Source organism: Vidua macroura, chromosome 12, assembly GCF_024509145.1.
Source record: "Vidua macroura isolate BioBank_ID:100142 chromosome 12, ASM2450914v1, whole genome shotgun sequence".
NCBI classification, from domain to species: Eukaryota; Metazoa; Chordata; class Aves; order Passeriformes; family Viduidae; genus Vidua; species Vidua macroura.
In genome coordinates, this window is record NC_071582.1 from 10,377,852 (window position 1) to 10,396,529 (window position 18,678).

At 41.2% G+C, this 18,678-nt stretch overlaps 1 protein-coding gene across 2 annotated transcripts; it reads right to left on the bottom strand.

The window, feature by feature from the left end:
* Positions 1-53: 53 nt before the first annotated feature.
* Positions 54-14,158, bottom strand: MAPK6 (mitogen-activated protein kinase 6). 2 transcript variants are annotated; one of them, XM_053988255.1, is made up of 6 exons: positions 14,082-14,158; positions 7,786-8,993; positions 7,023-7,167; positions 3,842-4,006; positions 3,017-3,218; positions 54-2,426 (listed from the first exon to the last, which is right to left on the bottom strand). In XM_053988255.1, the coding sequence occupies exons 2-6, from the start codon at positions 8,338-8,340 to the stop codon at positions 1,328-1,330; spliced, it is 2,166 nt and encodes a 721-aa protein (XP_053844230.1). In that variant the 5' UTR covers positions 8,341-8,993; positions 14,082-14,158; the 3' UTR covers positions 54-1,327. The 2 variants fall into 2 exon arrangements, with proteins under 2 accessions (XP_053844230.1, XP_053844229.1); XM_053988254.1 differs by lacking the exon at positions 14,082-14,158 and adding an exon at positions 13,764-13,910.
* Between the last annotated feature and the right edge of the window lie 4,520 nt (positions 14,159-18,678).

Genomic DNA, 18,678 nt, shown 5'->3' on the forward strand with positions numbered 1-18,678 from the left:
ACAGCAGCAGCTCTTCATCTGGCAGGGTGTGTACAAAGCATCACAAACAGCCATTTTTGCTGGCCATGTTTTTATTTGTTTTTAGTTTTAAACAGGGGAACCAATGATACATCCAGTATTTCAAAAAATCAGAAGGTAAAACAAATTTTTAAAAGACTGAGATGCTACATGCTATATTTAACCTAATTTTATTCATGCTTGCTTTTGAAGGGGCTGGGAGTGGGACGGGAATCATTCAGTAAAAACATACAGTAAAAACAAAATGTCTCACCATATAGAACTTTAACCTACAGTAATGTTGTACCTTAATTATTTCCATGCACACAACTAACATTACAAAATTTTTAAAAAAATGAACACAATTAAGACTTCTAGGAGCATTTGATAATAAAGCAATTCCTAATTTCTTTTGTAGAGATCAAGCACCTCCAATTACAAATTCCTATACACAGTGAGTGCTTTACTTGAAATGAAAACTAAAAAATAAAAAATAAAAATGTATTGGATAGCCTCAGAATAAGCCGATGTTAATATATATCCAGCTATGTAGGCAATAAAACCATAGTGCTAAACAAAAACTTTTATCTGAAAAGTAACTCAAAAATTGACTTTCTATAATTACAGAAATATACTTATTTGCTAAAATAAATAAAAGTGCTGCATATTAACACTTCACTATAAAGAATGCATACCAGAACATTTATAAATATTGAATGATTTTCAATAGGAATAGCTACTACAATAATGCTGGCTAAATAGAAGTGCATAATGAGAAGCACTATGGGTGGTTAATGTTTTGCCACATACTGCTGTTACCTTGAGGTAGATAACACATGCGTACCAAATTCTGCATTCATTTCAGTTGCTGCTGGTATCATGTGTCTAAGAAATGTGTAGAGTATGAAAAACTCTAAAATACGCATGAATGAAAAAAATGTTTCGGGAAAAATAGATATTCTCATGCAATTATGTACAGTCTCACTGTGTAAATTTCAAGGCAAGGTTCTTTTTCTGCAAAACATGGACACTGTTTTACTGAGAGAATGTTTTTTTTTACTTGGTTTAGTGCATTTTTTTGTTACCTCCTGCATTTTGCATTATTTTGCTCTATTCTTTAATTTTGTGTGCAAACGACATGCCAGTTTAAAAACAAAACTAACTCATGTATAGAAAGTAATTCTGGATTGTAAAAACAATGGTAAACAGAAAACGAATGAAATCCATACCAAAATTACACCATCTGATTCAAGTAAAAAAATTACTTACACTAGTAATAAAAAAAGACAAACACATCTCATGAATATAAAAGAAATGTCTGCTGAGTGTTTTAGTTTAGATGTTTCAGAATGCTGCTGTAGGTTTTGTGGGGAATCTGGGGAGATGATTTCATAGCAGAAGGCGTTAGTGTGGCCTGGATGGACTTGAGAGGCGAACCAACAGGGCTGTGAAACTGAGGAATACCTATAGCCTCAAGCTGCTTGTTGAAGAGGAGTTCCCCACTGTTACTGAGAAAGCTCTCTTCTCTTTCCTTCTCCCCAAGCTTCCCCTCTTCTACTGGCTCAGGTTCTAGCATTTCAGCATCTTCTTTCTTACTAAAAAATTTGTCCAAATAACTGGTGTAAGTATTTTCTTTTTCAACTTGTTCATCTTTCCTTACTTCGCAACAGAACTGGTCTATGAGGAAGCACCCCTCCCCACCACTGACAAACTGACTGTCCCAAGAAGTTTGGTACAGAGCTTCTAACTGTGCCAAATTGGCCATTCCTTTCTCCTGCTTCTCTCTGCTTACCGACTTCGATATTATTCCTTTCAACTCTATCTGAGACACTGAACTATTCAAGTCATTTAATTTATCAACATCAGTAGACTCATGTTGTAAACTAAGCTGGATGGTTTCTGCTATAAAAGAATCAAAGTCAAACCCCTGATTCTTCTCCCTTTCTTTTTCAACAAGTTGCTGTGATGCTTCCTCAAGTGCTATCTGAGCTTTCACCAACCCATTCTTTTCACATTTAGACTTGCCTTTCTTGTCAGACTTTTCTTTGCTTTGTTCCTTCCAGTTTGAAAGATCTATAATAAGCTTGGGCTCATAGTAATGGTTAACTTCACTATCTCGCCAAACTAAATTATCTAGGTATGAAGAGGATCTCATTTTGTAATTACAAGTGTGACTACATTCCAGATCACAATACTTGTTTTCGTGGTGATCTGAATACTGCCAGCAAGGCTCAGTAGAGAAGTGGGTGTCAAAGGCAGGATCCTCCAGGTACTTTTCACGATCTCCATCCAAATATTTGCGAGGATCCACCTGCACTTCTTCTTCATCAGTAACATCTGAAAGAGCCCTTGGATCACGCTGAACTTCATCAGCTTCATAGTTATTATGAATAGGCCAGTCATGGTCTGAAAACTGACTTTCATGGTATCTGTAAAACAATTTCATAAGTGTTAGCAGCTAAAAACAGTCTTCTGGCTCCCAAAACAGAGACAATCAACTTTAGAAATTCCTTTACAAAATAATGACAATTCAACACAAAGTTCTTCCTTAATCCAACTGGGTACCTCTTCCATCTTTTTAATTTAATCTAGCATAAAGAAACAGAATTATGTACAACACCTCACTCCATTTACAGAACTTTTTCTGAAGTGTGTTTAATTGACTTAAGATGACTACTGTGAAATCTCTTTACTACAATGTGCATTAAGCATTAGGCAAGACAATCATAATTAAAACTCTCCTTAAAGTTTATTTTTAGAGAAGTAATTTGGGGAAGAAAAAAAAAAATGGAAATATTAACTTTAGATTCTAGAGTCCTGAGTGCAACTCAGGAATCCATCAGCATAGCCAAGTCACTTCTAACAGATTATAAATCCAATGATACTCTATAAGGGAAAATTTTATTCTCAGGTCAACTCAAGAGGAAGAAACACAGAAAAGGAAATAATGCCCATGAAGCAATGTCACTTCAAGCACAAACCCATCCAATTATCTTACCACAGTAAGTGATAAATTTACCTTTCCCAATTATAAATATGGCTGTGACTTTCATCCATTAGCAGAATATCATCAACCTCATCTTCAATGTGAAAAGGATGACTTGAAATAGGCTCATCCGTTGGAAAGGAATAAATGCTCATATAAGGATGGGACAAAGCTTCTTCTGCTGTCAATCGATCCATGGGACTAAACGTCAAAATTTGCTCCAGAAAGTCCAGCGCTGTAGAATATAAGCTACCATTAAATGGGAAATTTCTGACATTTAGAACTTAACATTAAGGTCCAGTGCTTTGCTCTAGAGCCCTCTAGTTGTTTCAAAGTGTGAAGTATCAGCTACTGACAGTGCACTGCCAAATATGCATCCTGCAGCCATCAGAAAGAGAGAGAAGTCAAATCTAAGATCAACCATAATTTAACTTCAAGCATAAAAAACCAGCAAGAGGCAGAAAGCTTTAAGCTGAATCAGTATCCACCAATGGCCACCAGGAAACAGTACTGTTACTTTGGCTGGGGGACTCTCTTCTAAAAAAATTTGAAAGACAGTCCTATACTGACTCCATTCCAATGTTCCCTTGTATTTAAAAGGCCAGTGTCTCAAAACAGAGAAATTCCAGTGCAAATAGGTCCAGCAGAGATTCACAATTCTACTCTAAAGATAACCAAGCAGCCATCATGGAAGTAGATTTCTTTTATTAGGGCAGAAGACAATCCTTCTTCAAAGAACACAGATTTTTCTAACTGAAACTTGCTTTTAACAATCACACACCTGCACCTCAAAGCTGCATGCTATTTGATGATTTTGAAATATCAAAACATTGAATCAAGGATTTTTTCATTACTTACCTTCAGGACTGATGCCTGGAAGCAACTGAGTTAAAGGTTTGTGTGGCTCAGTCATGTCGTTTCTAATGTAAACTGGAATTACATTGAGAAGCTCCTGACGGTCCTCCTCATGTACGACAGGAATTGATTCTAGAATCAACTGCATCTGTTCAAGTTCATGTGCACCTGAGCACCAGAAGAAAAGACAAGCTGCCATTTAACTTTAAACATTTCTGATCCCTGTATATGAAAGGCATGTCAAAATCTTGTGCTCTGAGCAGCCATTTCCAGTAAAAGATTATTATCTCCTGCAACAGAGGAAAGGCTGAAGTTCTGAATTTAAATTATAATAAATATGAAGAGCTCTCAAGAAATGCTGTGGCATATGAAGAATTACAGAGCTGCTACTCATAGATAAAAGAGACCTAACCTTAAAGTTTTGTAAGGGTCTTTTCACCATGGATGAGGTACTCTACAGCAATACCATTTTTATCATACACTATATACTGCTATCCTCCCCTTTCAACTGATCAACCTAATTAATACAGTATTTGATCTCACTTTGAATTGTATGTCCCTTACTAGTAAAAACAGGAGTAGTTTAGCTCAGAAAGACACTTTGCAGGCCACAAGATTTTCTATTAATATTCTACTCCAAAATCCTCCATTAACTGTTAAGTGCAAGACAAAAATCACCTGTGGGTTACACAGAGTGATGCTCTTTTTGAAAAAAAGTACTCTATTATGATTGAAATTACAGTACTCTTTTAGCACTACCTGAAGTTTCCCTGGGTAAGAACAATAAGGGCCTATACAGCAGGTCAATTTTGAATAATGAATAGCATCTATATTCAGTACTGGAGTACCCAGAAATATAACTTGCCAGCTTCAGCTTGTTGCTCAGCTCCAAGAAGGATGTAGGATCCTAGAGATTCAACTAGCAAATGAAATTATATAGGCTTATTTGCATGCCAGTATTTCCTTCCTTCACCAAGCAGCTCTGGGCAATCACAAGCGATACTGATGTATGTGACAATAAATATAAAAATAAATGGGGCCAGTAAGAGACTCTATCATCTCCAAACTTCCACACTCTCAGTTCACTTCAGTGCCTGCACAGCACAGCAGTCTGCACTGGACATCCTATCACATACCTGCCAGGTGACTTGAAAAGTTGAGACAAAGTTACTGCAGAAAATCTGACAGAGTTCCCCAAATGAATCAGTACTGCTTTGTGCAAACATCTTTACTGGACTGAAAGAGCTGTTTTGTTCTGCTTCAGACTACAACAAATTACTTAATATGATCTATCAGATGTTATACTGCTTGTAATTTGCTGGAAAACAGATTCTACTGTGTAATTAGTACCATCCTAAAAATGAATTAGCTTTCTGTCCACTATCAGCGAAATAACCATTGCAAAATAGTCATTTAGAACAAAGAAGCAGAGAAGTTGTTTGGAAAAGCTACTGAATTCCTCTGCCTCAACTTCCTTTCCCTCACTTGTTCCAGGTATTCTGCAATATTAATCTGTGTTCTTCCTTCCCATTCTCATCAGCTTTCTGAACAGCAGGATTCCTAAGGGATGGTTCAGAAGCAGACAGGAAGTTGCAATTAACAAAATTAATCCCTCCAAACAACTCTGCAGAAGAACTTTATTCAGAGTCTCAGGGCAGAATAATTATCATATCTCCAACCCTTTTCCCCTTCCAAATGCATGATGTCAAGAAATCCATTTTTCCTTAGATAAGAAAACCGCAGCAGTGCTAAATTTTCAGAGGAGCACATCTATATTTAAAATATTTTTGTAAGTATCTACTAAATGCAATTAAGGCATATAAACAAGCCTACAAATTAAGGATTTTGGTGACTAATAAAGTTTTTAAACAGAATTCTAACTCTGCACAGCAATTGGGCCAATAAAAAATTGTGACAAATACCAATGATACTCAAAGAAAAAAAAAACCAAAATGCTGGCAGTTGTGATCAATCTATGCTGAATGATGAAATCTGCAGACTTTCTCCCACTGGGAACCTAATAAATCTTGTATCAGCAAAGCATTTAATACTCTGAGGACATTACTCCAGTAATCAGTAACTCAAAGAGTGAAAAACTCACTGCATATTAAGAAAAGCCTCTGCATGTATTAATCACTGATTTATACCAAATAATGCTTTCAATTGACAGTTCTCCATTAACTACTTAATGGGAAGAAACTCTCAATTCCATTGCCTTTTCATGCAAAGGTAAGAATGACTGCAGAGGTGTGCTTTCAGTCCACAGTCCTTGTGTCTAAAGAAATGTGAATTGTGAAGTGCAAGCTTAGCTCTCAGAGGTTTTATCTGTATTACTCATAATTCTGGCCAACAGGAGGAAATCCAAGAGTGAGCCTGAACGAGACAGCTGCTGCTGAGGCCCCAGAGTGCACAAAAATAAGCATTTCAGAGGTGTTTCAGCAGTTTGCTCATCTGCTCCCATGGACTGAGTGCTTGTCAGCAGGTGGTGATCTCCTATAGTGCAAATAACTGTTTCACTTTACCTAAAATGCTCTAGTTTGTGCTCTGAGCTAGGTCAGCAACATGATACAGGATGGGCATCAAGAAACAGGCTCCAAAAATTTGCTCCTGATCCTAACCAAAGCTCTAATATCAATGCACCCAATGAGACCAGAGCATTGCTTCCTATCTTACCTGAAACAGTTGAAGGTTGCACATTTCCTTGCTGTATTGCACTAAATTTTACACATTTAAATCTATGCCCCTGGGGCTTCATAATTTAAAATACAGAGAAGTAAGAAGTGATTAGGTTGACTACATTAAAAAAAAAATAAACTTTATGCATATGATACTCAGGGTATTCATAATCTTCAAATACTCCTGGATGCACCAATTCACACATGTATCAGAACACTTCTTAAGCAACCAATAAATTTAGCTTAACACAATTACAGATATATTTACCATGTATGACTTCTACAATAAATTATGTTATTTAGCTAAATACACACCAATGCAAGTAACAAAATTGAAATATGTCCTGCTTTACAGATACATCAATTTATTATATAAGTGCACAATAATACAGCATATCCTGACAGTCAATGACTACTGATGTTAACCACAAGAACCAATCTTTCCTGAGGAAGATAATTAAGCAGTACCACTCCTTTTATGAATATACCACTGATTTTATTCTACCCACCTGCAAAGAGGGTTTTCCCAGTCAGCATTTCAGCAAAGATGCAACCTGCAGCCCACATGTCAATGGCTTTAGTGTAGTTGTTAGGAGAAAGCAAAAGCCGGGGTGATCTGTACCATTTAGTAACCAATCCTTCAGAAAGATGGCCCTAGTGAAATTAATTAAAAATTTTATTAGATTTTTAAGACTTATGTTTTTATATTTATTTTAAAATGCACTACTAACAAGATTTTTTTAGTCTCAAAGTCCCAGGGATTATACTGTGTGCATTCTACTAAACCTTCCTTCTACCTTTACAAGTATCTTTGTGAGTGAACAGCAACCATATACAAATATGACACTATTTATTAGTCAAATGAGGTACTGCAGCAAAACTTTCTCATTCCCAGATGCCAAAAAAATGCAAGGATGATACTAAACTCTCTTGTGAAACATCTAGACCAGGAGGACAGTATCTCTAAACTAATCCCGTAGCCACACTTGCACTATGAATGTACTACTTATCATCTTATCTAAGGCTTCTATAATAAATATAACTAAATGTTGCCCTTAATCTCAGGTTCTGTCCTCACTGTTAAAACCTTTGCTTTTCTAAAACCATTCAGTAAAAAAATCAGTATTTTATGCTTGCAGTAGTCCTATCTCAGACAAACCATGCTAAGGAGGCCTTCCACAGCCTATCTACCTGTGCAAAAGGGGGAATGATGCTATTTTAAGAAGGCACACTTGTCAATGCATCAGTTAGATATTCCCACTCTCTGCATACCTTGTGGGAATAATGTGGATCCATGATTCGTGCAAGACCAAAGTCACCAATCTTCAGCACCAAGTCTTCAGTATTAATGAAAAGATTAGCTGGTTTGAGATCTCTATGCAGAACATTTGCAGAGTGAATATACTTGAGCCCACGTAGCAGCTGGTACATGAAAAGTCTGGCATGATCTTCCAGTAAAGGGCCTTGCTCTAGCAAATTAGCCAGATCTGTCTCCATGTATTCCTGGACAATGTAAACACAGTTCAATTCTGTCAGGGAGCCCACGTCATCTGTTAACCGGCTTCCACTGGGACCAAGAATTTCAAATACTTTGACAATGTTATCGTGGTCAAGTCTTCTAATAATTTTGATCTCACGTAGAGCATGTTTGACACTCTGGGGATCTGTAAGGACAATTTTCTTGACAGCTACTCTTTTGTCACAGTCATTATCGACAGCAGAAAAAACTAAGCCGTTTCCACCACAGCCCAGTGGTTTTAAGTCCATATACCGAGAGCCCAGATCAAAACCATGAATGTTCATGAGACTTTCAAATTTTTCTGCCATTTTAAAATTCTTTTCGTTTTTCCTCAAACTACTAAGCTTCTGTAAACACACGGAGACACTTCCACTGGTATCTGAAGGAAAGGTCTTAGAGAAAGGGAGAAGAAACACTTGGCTTTGACTGCAAGATGGTTTCTTGACACTCTCATTTCATTATGAGCCAGCCAGGCCTGTTGTGTCCCCTTGAATTTAGAGCCTGTAAGCTCTAGAACTCAAACTGAGCATAAGATAGAAAGATTGCAGCATTCATAGTTCAAGAAAGGTGCAGCATTTCTGCAGACATTAAAGAAAATACTCACAAGAAACTCAAACGGAATGAAATGACATACTATGCACTCAGCTCTACTGTGCTAATCTGGTTAACATTTAACAAAAATGTGAATAAATATGCACATAATAGGCTTCTATTAACATCCTCCTCCTCACAGTGCAGATACATTCAGTGTTGGACTGGTCCTGAGCAGCGTCATTCTATGGTGCTGGTAAGCACTATTTTTTTTTCCTTCTTCCTCCTCCTTCTCTTCTTTGTTTACAGTCTAGTTAAATGGGAAACTGGCAGCTCTTGATTTACAAAAGATGCCTTCTGTTAATGATCAGGTGGCTCTAGCTCACCACAATCACAATCAAAGCTACCATCCATTTTACTCCGTGGCAACCTGAAAAGCAGAGAAAAATACATCAGTACCCCAGCACATACAAAAGTCCTCCTCCTCCCCCAACTCATTGAGTTATCCTAAATATACAATTTACTGTCCAGTTACAAAAAGAATAAATCATCAAAAAAGCGAAACTAATTAGAAATTATATGTACCTTTCACACGTCTGGAGGAAAGCAATAATGACCAGCCACCATTTCCAAAACATATTGTGAACATTTTTGATGTAATCTATTTAATTTATGGTACACATCAAGAAATCCTCCTGAGTCTTAATACAGAGACTAACAAAGCAAACTTGCTTTGTTAAGAGCTGTTAAGAGACAAGCAGGAAGCAACAGTATCCATAGCATCTGTCAGCAAATTTTGAAATAATTTTCACTAAACTTTTATTTGAACACAAAATCAGGTTTAACTATTCCACCATAATAAGAGGTAACTAGGTACTGGTCACATGAAAAGGGTGGCTTCTACACTTCCAGTATTTACTGAATATACAGCACACATCCAATGTCATTTATAAAGCTTTAGTCCTTGTGACCTTAGATACAGTTTACCAACATCTCAAATAATAACTTTGCATCTATAGACTCACTGTTACAGGAATCATAGGGGTAATTCCTACATGTCAGACAAATATTATGGCTTTATCTATTATTTCTATACTTATCCAACCTAGATTACAAAGAAAAACTAGCAGCAAGTACATTTTACAGAGTAACTGATATGTTCTACAACCATTTCCCCTAACATATGGGCTCTTTCAGACATCATTTATTTTTTAGTAGTGTAATGAATTCACCTACTATTATAAAAAACCAAACTGGCAATTTCCTCAATAAGTTCCCATCAGCACCAGCAGAATGCAGTCATAAAGACCACATGGTGCATTTTTGTACAACATCCTCACTTCTTTTAAAAGCTCAAAAATGCCACAAAGGGAAGAGTCAGAGGTGTATGCTGCAGAGTGTGGTAAGCTTTGGGCAATTCCACTACAAGTCACTTGAATGTTCTTCCCCAACATGTATAGGTCACATCAAACCACCAAGTGCCTCCTTTCAATCTTAGATTAACACATTTCAGCTCTTCCATAAATGTAAAGGTCACCACACTATCCCAACACTTCAGAATTAATTATATGAATGTTTTCCTTTAAAACAGTGCTAGCCTTTCAGTGGGACAACTGGGAGCAAGCAAAACAAGACTCCTCACTCCTAACAGGGCAGCAAGAGCAGCTGACAAGTTATTAACATATTTTAAATAATGGCCTCAATTCACTAAAGTAATCAGAATTGCATAGAAAAAAAAGGAAAAAAAAAAGAAAAAAGAAAGTCACACTGGCAATGAGAAACAAGACTACTTCAGCACATTTAAATATTACCCTTCCTTTGGCTCGAGCCTGACTGTCATCAAGACACAGCCCCAATGCCTGGCCTTGCTCCCTCCTGCCACACACCACCTGCCCCCAGACAAACACAGGGAAGAAGGAAGCACATGCTATCCTCTGCTCAGTTTTTCTTTTTAAACAAAGATCACCAAACGTAGTATTTCTGAACTGAAAAGCATTGAGCTACTCTCTACTGATGTGGTATACCCTGCCACAAGGGTGATCTTCAGAGCTTTCTCTACCTAGAACATGGAACTTAAGACTGCCTTAAGATTCCTTTCTTTGTGCATTGGCAACAGTCCTAATTTTAAACAGTATTTTACAAGAGTTATTATAGTCTCAGTACAAACACAATGAGGTAACACTACTACTTTTCCCCAAACTATCTTGAATTTTTAGCAATATTAAGACATTAGAGTGAGGACCCCTTTTAAAATACCTATGAATTTATTTAAAGAACAAAAGTAAAATTTATCCTAAAGAGGACAGCATCAGTGACTATCCAAGACTGTTCTTTTTGCCAGATGTCTAGCCTCTTGATTTTTAACATTTTTAAACTTGAAAGTATTTTCTCACTCACACGCACTACTTTCAGGTTCACTCGTTCTGAGCTGCTGCCTGTACAACAGTTCACATCACCCCATTTAGCTTTCATTCCAACAGCCCCCCAACTGTTACCGAAATTAAAATTTGTACCAATACTTCAAATTTCACATTAGCTTGAGGTCCAAGGCCTCTGTTCAATTACCCTGCATTAAGCTGTATTTTACATCCTTGGGACCATCTACAACCAGTTGTATTCTGCCTCATAATTAGGCTTATTGTTTTACACTACTGATGTCTTCAACATGCAGCAATACTGAAATTGTTTGCACCAGCTGCGTGACACATCTGGAAACTCTCTTTTAGCTAGTTCCATTAAACAGCCCAGGAACAGATTCAAAATGATGCCCATCAGCTGCAAAGATTAAGATCTACCTTCTCTTTGCCATAACTCAGATCTTACCCCCTTACTGCCATGAGTGAATGCACCAACGAAAGGTCTGCTTCAGGGAGAAAGGGAACTATGGCCTACTCCTTAAGTAGGAACCCTAAAATTTTCCTTCTGTATCTCTGAAATGACGCATTTTTAATCATCAGTTTACACTTATCCTTCCACCAGGTGTCCACTAATTACAGTGTTTTCAGAGAGCACGCAATGATCTCCACAACCAGACTGATTTAGCTAAGAAAACAAATGCTGACAACATAAGCAACCAACCTGGTGCAGCCTTCATTTGACCTGATCATGCTCCAAGCTTCCTATCTGTGAATACATTACTTAATCCCATGTTCTAGCCACTTGAAGCGCATAATGGGCTACCATATAAAAAAGGGGGATTTATAATCCAAATTTGTGCTGAACAGGCTACTGACGCAGGCACTGACATTTTCATCTAGGCTGTCACCTTGCCACGACATCCAGGTTTTTTATAAGTGGTACTTTTACTCCTTCCTCAAAGTTTAAAGAGTGAACCACAAAGATATGAGTTCCTTAAGTGGTTTATAACTATGGTTTTAAAATGGGTCAGTTCTTGGGAGAGGGTAACAGAAGTGACCCATAGAAGGCTTTGAAATAATCTCTAGCGATGATCATCACACTTGACTGGCTTCAGGCATTGTGCAAGCAGCTCCTTCAAATCATGCTCAACTCCTGCACGTGGATTTATCACAGTTTTCAGGAAACAGGATGTACACCAAAATAGTCAGGTATGAGCTGTTTACTTTGTCAGAAATACAAATAAGACTACAAGATACCAGTTAATTTGATTATGCTGACCATATAATGATCAAATTATTACTCACAGGAGAAAGACCAAGAATGACTAATGACATATTATACAATCTGCTAAGTACTATCTCTTTGCCTAAAAAATACGGGGCACAGAAGAACTTTTTTTTTAGATCAGCCACGTTGCAGTCAGTAGGCAGAGTGAGTCATCGTCCAACTCACGAAACTGCTGCTTTCTAAAGCCTCCTACTTGCTCCCCACACTGTTTAGGGAACTCGGTGCTGGCAGTAAGCAAATGTTACTATTAGTTTATAAATCTTCTGAAGGATCTGTAAAAACACACAAGAACCCAGTGTACTTTTTTGTATTGTGTTTAAAAATGGTTTGGCTCTCCCTTTAGGTAATAATGAAAAGTCCCCAGAAGAAACCCACCATCAGCTAACCACAGCTGTCTGCACCTCTGCAGACCTGCTACCATCTGCTGTTCCACTGAACAGGTAACCAGTCAAGTGTGAATTCGAGATAAGAACCACACAAGTAAGGACTGAGCTTGAGTAAAGGGCTGAAATGAAAGTTCCCATTTTAGCTTTAGAGCACACATTTCCTAAACGCAATTGCCAAACCAAAATGCACCTCTATTTTAAGCCACCACTTTCCGGAATTTGTAACTGGTTTATTAACACATAATGCTGTGACGGTGTTATTTTTATATGTACACACACATCTATATAAAAAGCTTGCTGGCAACAGCGCTGGCCATACGACAACACGCCGATTGCCGTTTGTTTTCCCACAATATAATTAAGAGCCATTGTCGGGCAGAACCCAAACGGCACTGAATTAGCCAGAAAAAAGATACAGCCTACAGACGCCAAGCGAGAGCATCCTGCCTGCCTAGGCAAGGGTACCTGTTCCCCAAATCCCAAAACCCGGGCAGTCTCTCTTCAAGCCATTTCCGTCGGGTGTTTCATACTACTTATTAAGAGCATTAAGTCACTTTTCCCACAAAAGGTTCCCGGAGCCTGCGGGCGCCCGGGAGCAGGAGCGAGCGGTACCTGTGCTCTATCAGGTTCGGCTCGCAGAACCGCGCTGAATGCAGCAGCAAAAGTTCCGCAGGCGGCGGAGGCCGGGCCCCCCGGCAAAGGACATCCTTCCTCCCGCCGCCCCCGGGCCGAGCAGCCTCGCCCGCCCGCGCCGCTGCTCCGGCCGCCCGGGCCGAGGGACCCGCTCCCGCCGTGCCGCGGGGGCCAGCCCGGCCCCGGGCCCCCGCCGGAGCAGCCCTACCTTCAAACGCCCTTCAGGCCGCGCCCGCCGCCCCCGGCACAGACGGCCCCGGGCCCGGCGCCGCAGCCGCCGGCAGCGCCCCCCGCGCGGCCGCCCCCGCCCGCCCGGTCAGCGCCCGCTCGCCCCGCTCGGCCCCGCGGCCGCCGCAGTGCGGAGGGGCCGGGCCGGGCCGGGCCCGGGCGGAGGGAGCGGGGCGGAACGGAACGGGCCGGGGGCGCCGCCGCCGCCGCCGGGCGGGACGGAGGGAACAAAGCGCCTTTGTGCGGCGGGGCCGGGCCCGCGCGTGCTGCGGCCGAGCCCCCCCGCGCCCCCCGCCCCTCGCACTCACGGGCCTTCCCAGGCTCATCGGGGGTGCGCTGCTCACACGGCCGAGCCCCGCGGCCCCGCCACCGGCCCTCGCCCGGCGCCCGCCCGCCTCGCCGCAGTTGCCGCTGCCGCAGCCGCCGCCATGTAACCCGGCGCGGAGGGCAGGGAGGGGCGGCGCGGCGGCGGCTCCGCCCGCCAGGGGCGGCCCCGGGCGGCCCTCGGGGACGGGGGCGGGACGGGAGCGGAGCCGCGCAGCGCCCGGTGTCGGTGCGGGCTCCGGTCAGCCGTGCGGCCGACCCTGTCCGCGGCGGGGCGGCCCGCGCGACATCCGCTCGCTCACCTCGCCGCCTCGCCTGTCGGCGTGAGGCACGGCGCTCCCGCCGTGCCCGGCTGGCCCGAGGGGTTCGGCAGTCTGGAAGCACGGTTGAGTCAGACGCAGCACGGAAAGGCGGCAGGTGGAGCGGTGTGCACCGAAGGGAGCGCGCCCGCGGCTCTGCCCGCCCCGGTGGCCCCTGCGGCAGCCAGAGCAGCGGGACCGGGAGGCCCAGCCGGGGCCCCGCCGAACGAGCGCTGTCCCGGGGCTGTCGGTGTGCGGAGCTCCAGCAGCGACAGGCGGGGAAGCGCCCGGGTGCGCCCCGTTCAACTGGCCCGTCACTAAACGTCCCTCACGGCAGAGAAACAAACAGTTGGAAAGCAACAGGCGGGCGCAGCGGAGGCAGTTCCTTTCTCCGAAGGTGACACTTCGGCTCAGATGTTCTGCAGCCTTAATATCATGGCCCATCTGAGTCTTCTCCCCACAAGCATCTACAAATCTTTGCCGTTGCTGTCACCTCTAGATACCACAAAAGATTTCTGTCTTGCTATAGCATCTCCATTAACTACGAGTCTTCTTTCTCCCAAAACCACAACTAATACAGCAAAATAAAGAAAAATAATGAAAAGTTTAGATTTTTCCCCCGTGAGACTCGTATACAGCACTCTTAGTAAGGAGAGAGAAGCACGAGGACTCCAAGCCTCTAGGTATCAGAAGAGCCTTCTGCTTCTACTAACCCAGTTTTGGTACAACTGTCAAGGCAGGGTGCAGTTTTCCTTTTGCAGTCCCTCATATGCCTTTCCAGTGCAGGATGGCTCAAAAAGTGATAAAACAATCAATACTCATTTTTGCTGGTTAAACACGGGTTATTTATAGCTAGTACTAGGACAGAAGTTATATGCAATAACAGGGCTCTATTGCTCTGCTGCCATTTGGACAGAAGCGTTCAATTGATCCTTGCCCTTTTAGATCATGTAACTTTATTTTTTTAAAATAAACAAGTCATATATCAACATCCAAGGATCTCCCTACTCAGCTTTTCTAAAGTTTTAAAGTAACTTTTAAACTCTCTTCAATTATGCAGCAAACATCCTCTGTTTCAATTAGTCAGATGCACTGCTAGCTCTGATACTGACCCCACTACCAGGAGAGGTGACCTGGGCATTTGGCAGTGCAGCACTGTGCTCACAGCACACATACAGAAGTCAGAAACTAAACTGACACTTTATATTACAATGCTTGCTAATTGATAGGCAGCTCACCATGCTGCCAACAGTACAGAAAAGTCAGAAACCAAGCTGCAGTTCTTCTGCCCACCCAGCAAAACAGAGCTGAAGATTACTGCACCGCTGCTCCAGAAGGCCTGTATTTAAATACATTCCATAAAGAAAAATCTGCAGGAGTGCATATTTGGAAGAGGTGATGTTAGGACGGCAACCAGAGCCAAGCCACAGAGGAGTTTTTACTTGAATTAAAGGAAGAGATTTGGGGTTAAAAAAAAAAAGGCAGGAGCAGCAGTGGTTGTATATCTAAATCCTGAGCTATTTAGTTAATTAAATAACTCCTCCATCCATACAAAGTATTTTCATTATGAGAAAAGAGCAAGCTGATCCTCAGATTCTAGAGTGCTGAAGTAAGAAAAATTTTATATTACATTCTTGAATAGCACCTGGAGGGCCCATAATCTGTGTCCATTGGGACTGTTTGCCAGTATCCCCAGTGTCAATTCAGTCAGGTGGAGAAGTTGCACATCCATGGAGTTTGCTCTGCAGCAGCCCAGACTGTTTGAAAAGTAGTTTAACAAACACAAAGGAGGTTTGCAGTAAGCAGCAAGCTTCCTCACTTGGGTAGCACATGCTCACATATTAATCTCCCATAGCCCAGAAGTGCCACCAGTTTCTGGGTTCTTAATTCATAAATCATGAACTGCATTCTTTTTTTTCTTCCCTCCAAATTATTTTCTCCCATTCCAGGAATGTAGTTTGTGGTTGGATTTAGTGAATGAGATTCTTCAGTCTAGAGGAAAATCTTGCAACAAGGAGAAACATGGTGCAGGAATGTTACTTGCCTTCAGCCTCGTTATTTATAGAATTACAATACAAATGAGAGTTGCTCAGAATTGTGTGTCACATGGCAATTTAGAACTATCTAATCCAGCAAATTGCTAATCTGTTTTCAGATTTTTAATATCCTATTGATTTCCACATTTTTCCACATTTCCCACAAGAATGCAATTTCATAGCATGTAGATTACATGCTAATGATACCAACCCATTCTAAAATACTGGCAGATATTAACTGTCAGTGAAATGCAGAACAAGAAGAGAACTGGATTTCAAAGGTCATAAAGACCAGCAATTAAAAAATAATTAGAAGTGCAGCAATGATTCATTTATTATATCCAAGTTCAAAAAGATCAAACAGTAAATTCCAGTATAATATTTCAGTCCTGTGTGTGAATTGTTACTTGTGGCATAAAAGGGAATGAAGTATTTTTAAGTGTCCACACCCATTATGATTGGCAAGGGAAGAAAGGTTTGGAGACGGTTTGAAAAGGTTGCCCAAGGTAACTTGGCAGCTCCAGGCTTTTGTCTCAGTTTCACTGCATGACTTACACGTTCTCCCAGAAGAAGGGAAATATGTCCCAGGATACATTTTTAAGGACTGACCATATTTATTACCAAAGTTTAAGATGAATTTTGCATGTGAATAGGGATGAGTTTAAAGGAAAAAAATCTACTTATTAAAAGGGGATGGGGAGAGGTTCAAGAAGCACTCAGTTTCTGTGGCCTTCTTGGCTTATTCCTGCTTATCCGTGCTCTGAGCCCAAAATACAATTTAGTTTTCCTGGTACAGATCCCAAGAGTTTTTAGTTGTTTGGGTTTCCTTTAACTGCTGCCTCTTCCGATCAGCCTATTTTTCTGCAGGTGTTAAGCAAAACCTTTACAAATCAATTGCTCTTCCAGCTTAGTTTCATAGTGCTGATGTTCAGCACAAACAGCCCAGATAAATTTGAGTTTCACTGGCAACCCAATAGCTTAGATGGCTTAATTTCCTGAGCACCTTCATTTCCTGGAAGTGTCAGACACTACCTTGCCATAATGGACACAGGTTTTTTTATTTGTTCTTTTTAACACAAATGGATTTTTCTAAAAAGCACTCACTCTCTAGATTAGCAGACTTTAAAATTTTCCCAATAAATCTTAAAATATAATTCCAATCAGCATTATTCTTAGATAACCACACAGAAGTTGCCATCTTAGAAACTTTTAACAAATGCTTGTGTCAATATCCCTTTTTACTTAAAGTTTACTTGCTGGTAGGCAGAGCCCCCTGGGCACAGACAACATGCTATCACCTCATTTGGGCTCACTTGGATGGACCTGATTTTGCTAGAGCAAGATTTGTACCATGTACATTCTGATCAGCAAAGAAAACTGTGACAGGGACTTGGAATAAAGGAAAAACCATACCCCAAGATCTGCATTCCTGTGTGAAACAACAGACAGACTGGAAAAGAAAAGAACATTAACAGAGACCAATTCAAACCAGAGGCAGCAAAGTACAAAGGGCAAATGGAGGTGGAAGAAGAAAGTCACAGAAGATGTTCAACTTTGAGGCTAGAAATAAATGGGTTATGTGACATATTTTGGAAATTCTGTAGGACAAAAAGTCATTAAACACTTAGAACAGAACAAGTAATTCTTCCCTCTTGGTAGATCATCAGTGATCTAGGACACTTTGATACAGCAGGGCCCCTGCTTAAAATCACAAAGTTTTATTAAGTGAGGTAATTCCATTGCCTACTTTTTCTATGTTTTAAACAACAATCAGCAGAGGACAGAGCAGCTGACTAAAGCAGGAGTTGGCAAAGCCATGTCAATAAAGAGAGAAGAGGAAAACTTAGAAAACTTGCCTTGTATCTGGGTCATTACTTGAAGCATTAGCCCTCTGTGTGTAAGGCTGGAGCTCTCCCAGATTCTCAGCCTTTCATCATTTCCTCATTAGTTTATCTTGCACAGAGATAGCTCGCACAGAATAGCAAACATGCAGGAAAATTTACTGAGGTAGGCAATTACGGCGGTGTGTTAGTTTAATTTTCTAAAGGATGACAGGTACCAACATTTTCATACTTGGGTGCTCCAAGAGACCCCAAAAACCCATGCCGCAAACCAAGCTCCTTCTAAGTTCCCAGTATGGGACATTGGAGGTGTGCTGGAGTCAGGCTGTGGATCCAGTCAGTGGGTGAACCTACGGCTGAGAAATATTCTACAGGAGGACAAGGCAAAGCGTGGATGAAGTGGAAACAAGAAGCACCAAATGTTTTTGTCCCAGCACTTCAGGTGGAAGAAAATTCAGTGTGAGATGGTTCTTCCCCATTCAGACCTTCAGCAAGGCACCTTTCTCATCCTCACCTCCACAGCCTCAAGTGAAGTGGTTAGGAGAGCACATCTGCCAACTGAAGTGGCACCAGAACACAATTGTCTGAGGCCTCTGTGCTGGTTATTGCATTAGCTGAAGTGCTGCTAAAGTTGAAAGGCAGCAGATATTTTTTAAATATCTGTAATACCTTGAGTACACCAAGGTGGAGAGATGTCCTGGAAGCAGGACTGGGTATTCTCAG

What these genes read in the sequence shown, in the direction of transcription:
- MAPK6 (XM_053988255.1), bottom strand. Translation starts at nt 8,340, where the DNA reads ATGGCAGAAAAATTTGAAAGTCTCATGAACATTCATGGTTTTGATCTG. An exon ending in ATCCACATTATTCCCACAAG is followed by an intron (nt 7,168 to 7,785) that starts GTATGCAGAGAG and finishes TAATTTCACTAG; the next exon opens with GGCCATCTTTCTGAAGGATT. An exon ending in CATATTTATAATTGGGAAAG is followed by an intron (nt 2,427 to 3,016) that starts GTAAATTTATCA and finishes ATTGTTTTACAG; the next exon opens with ATACCATGAAAGTCAGTTTT.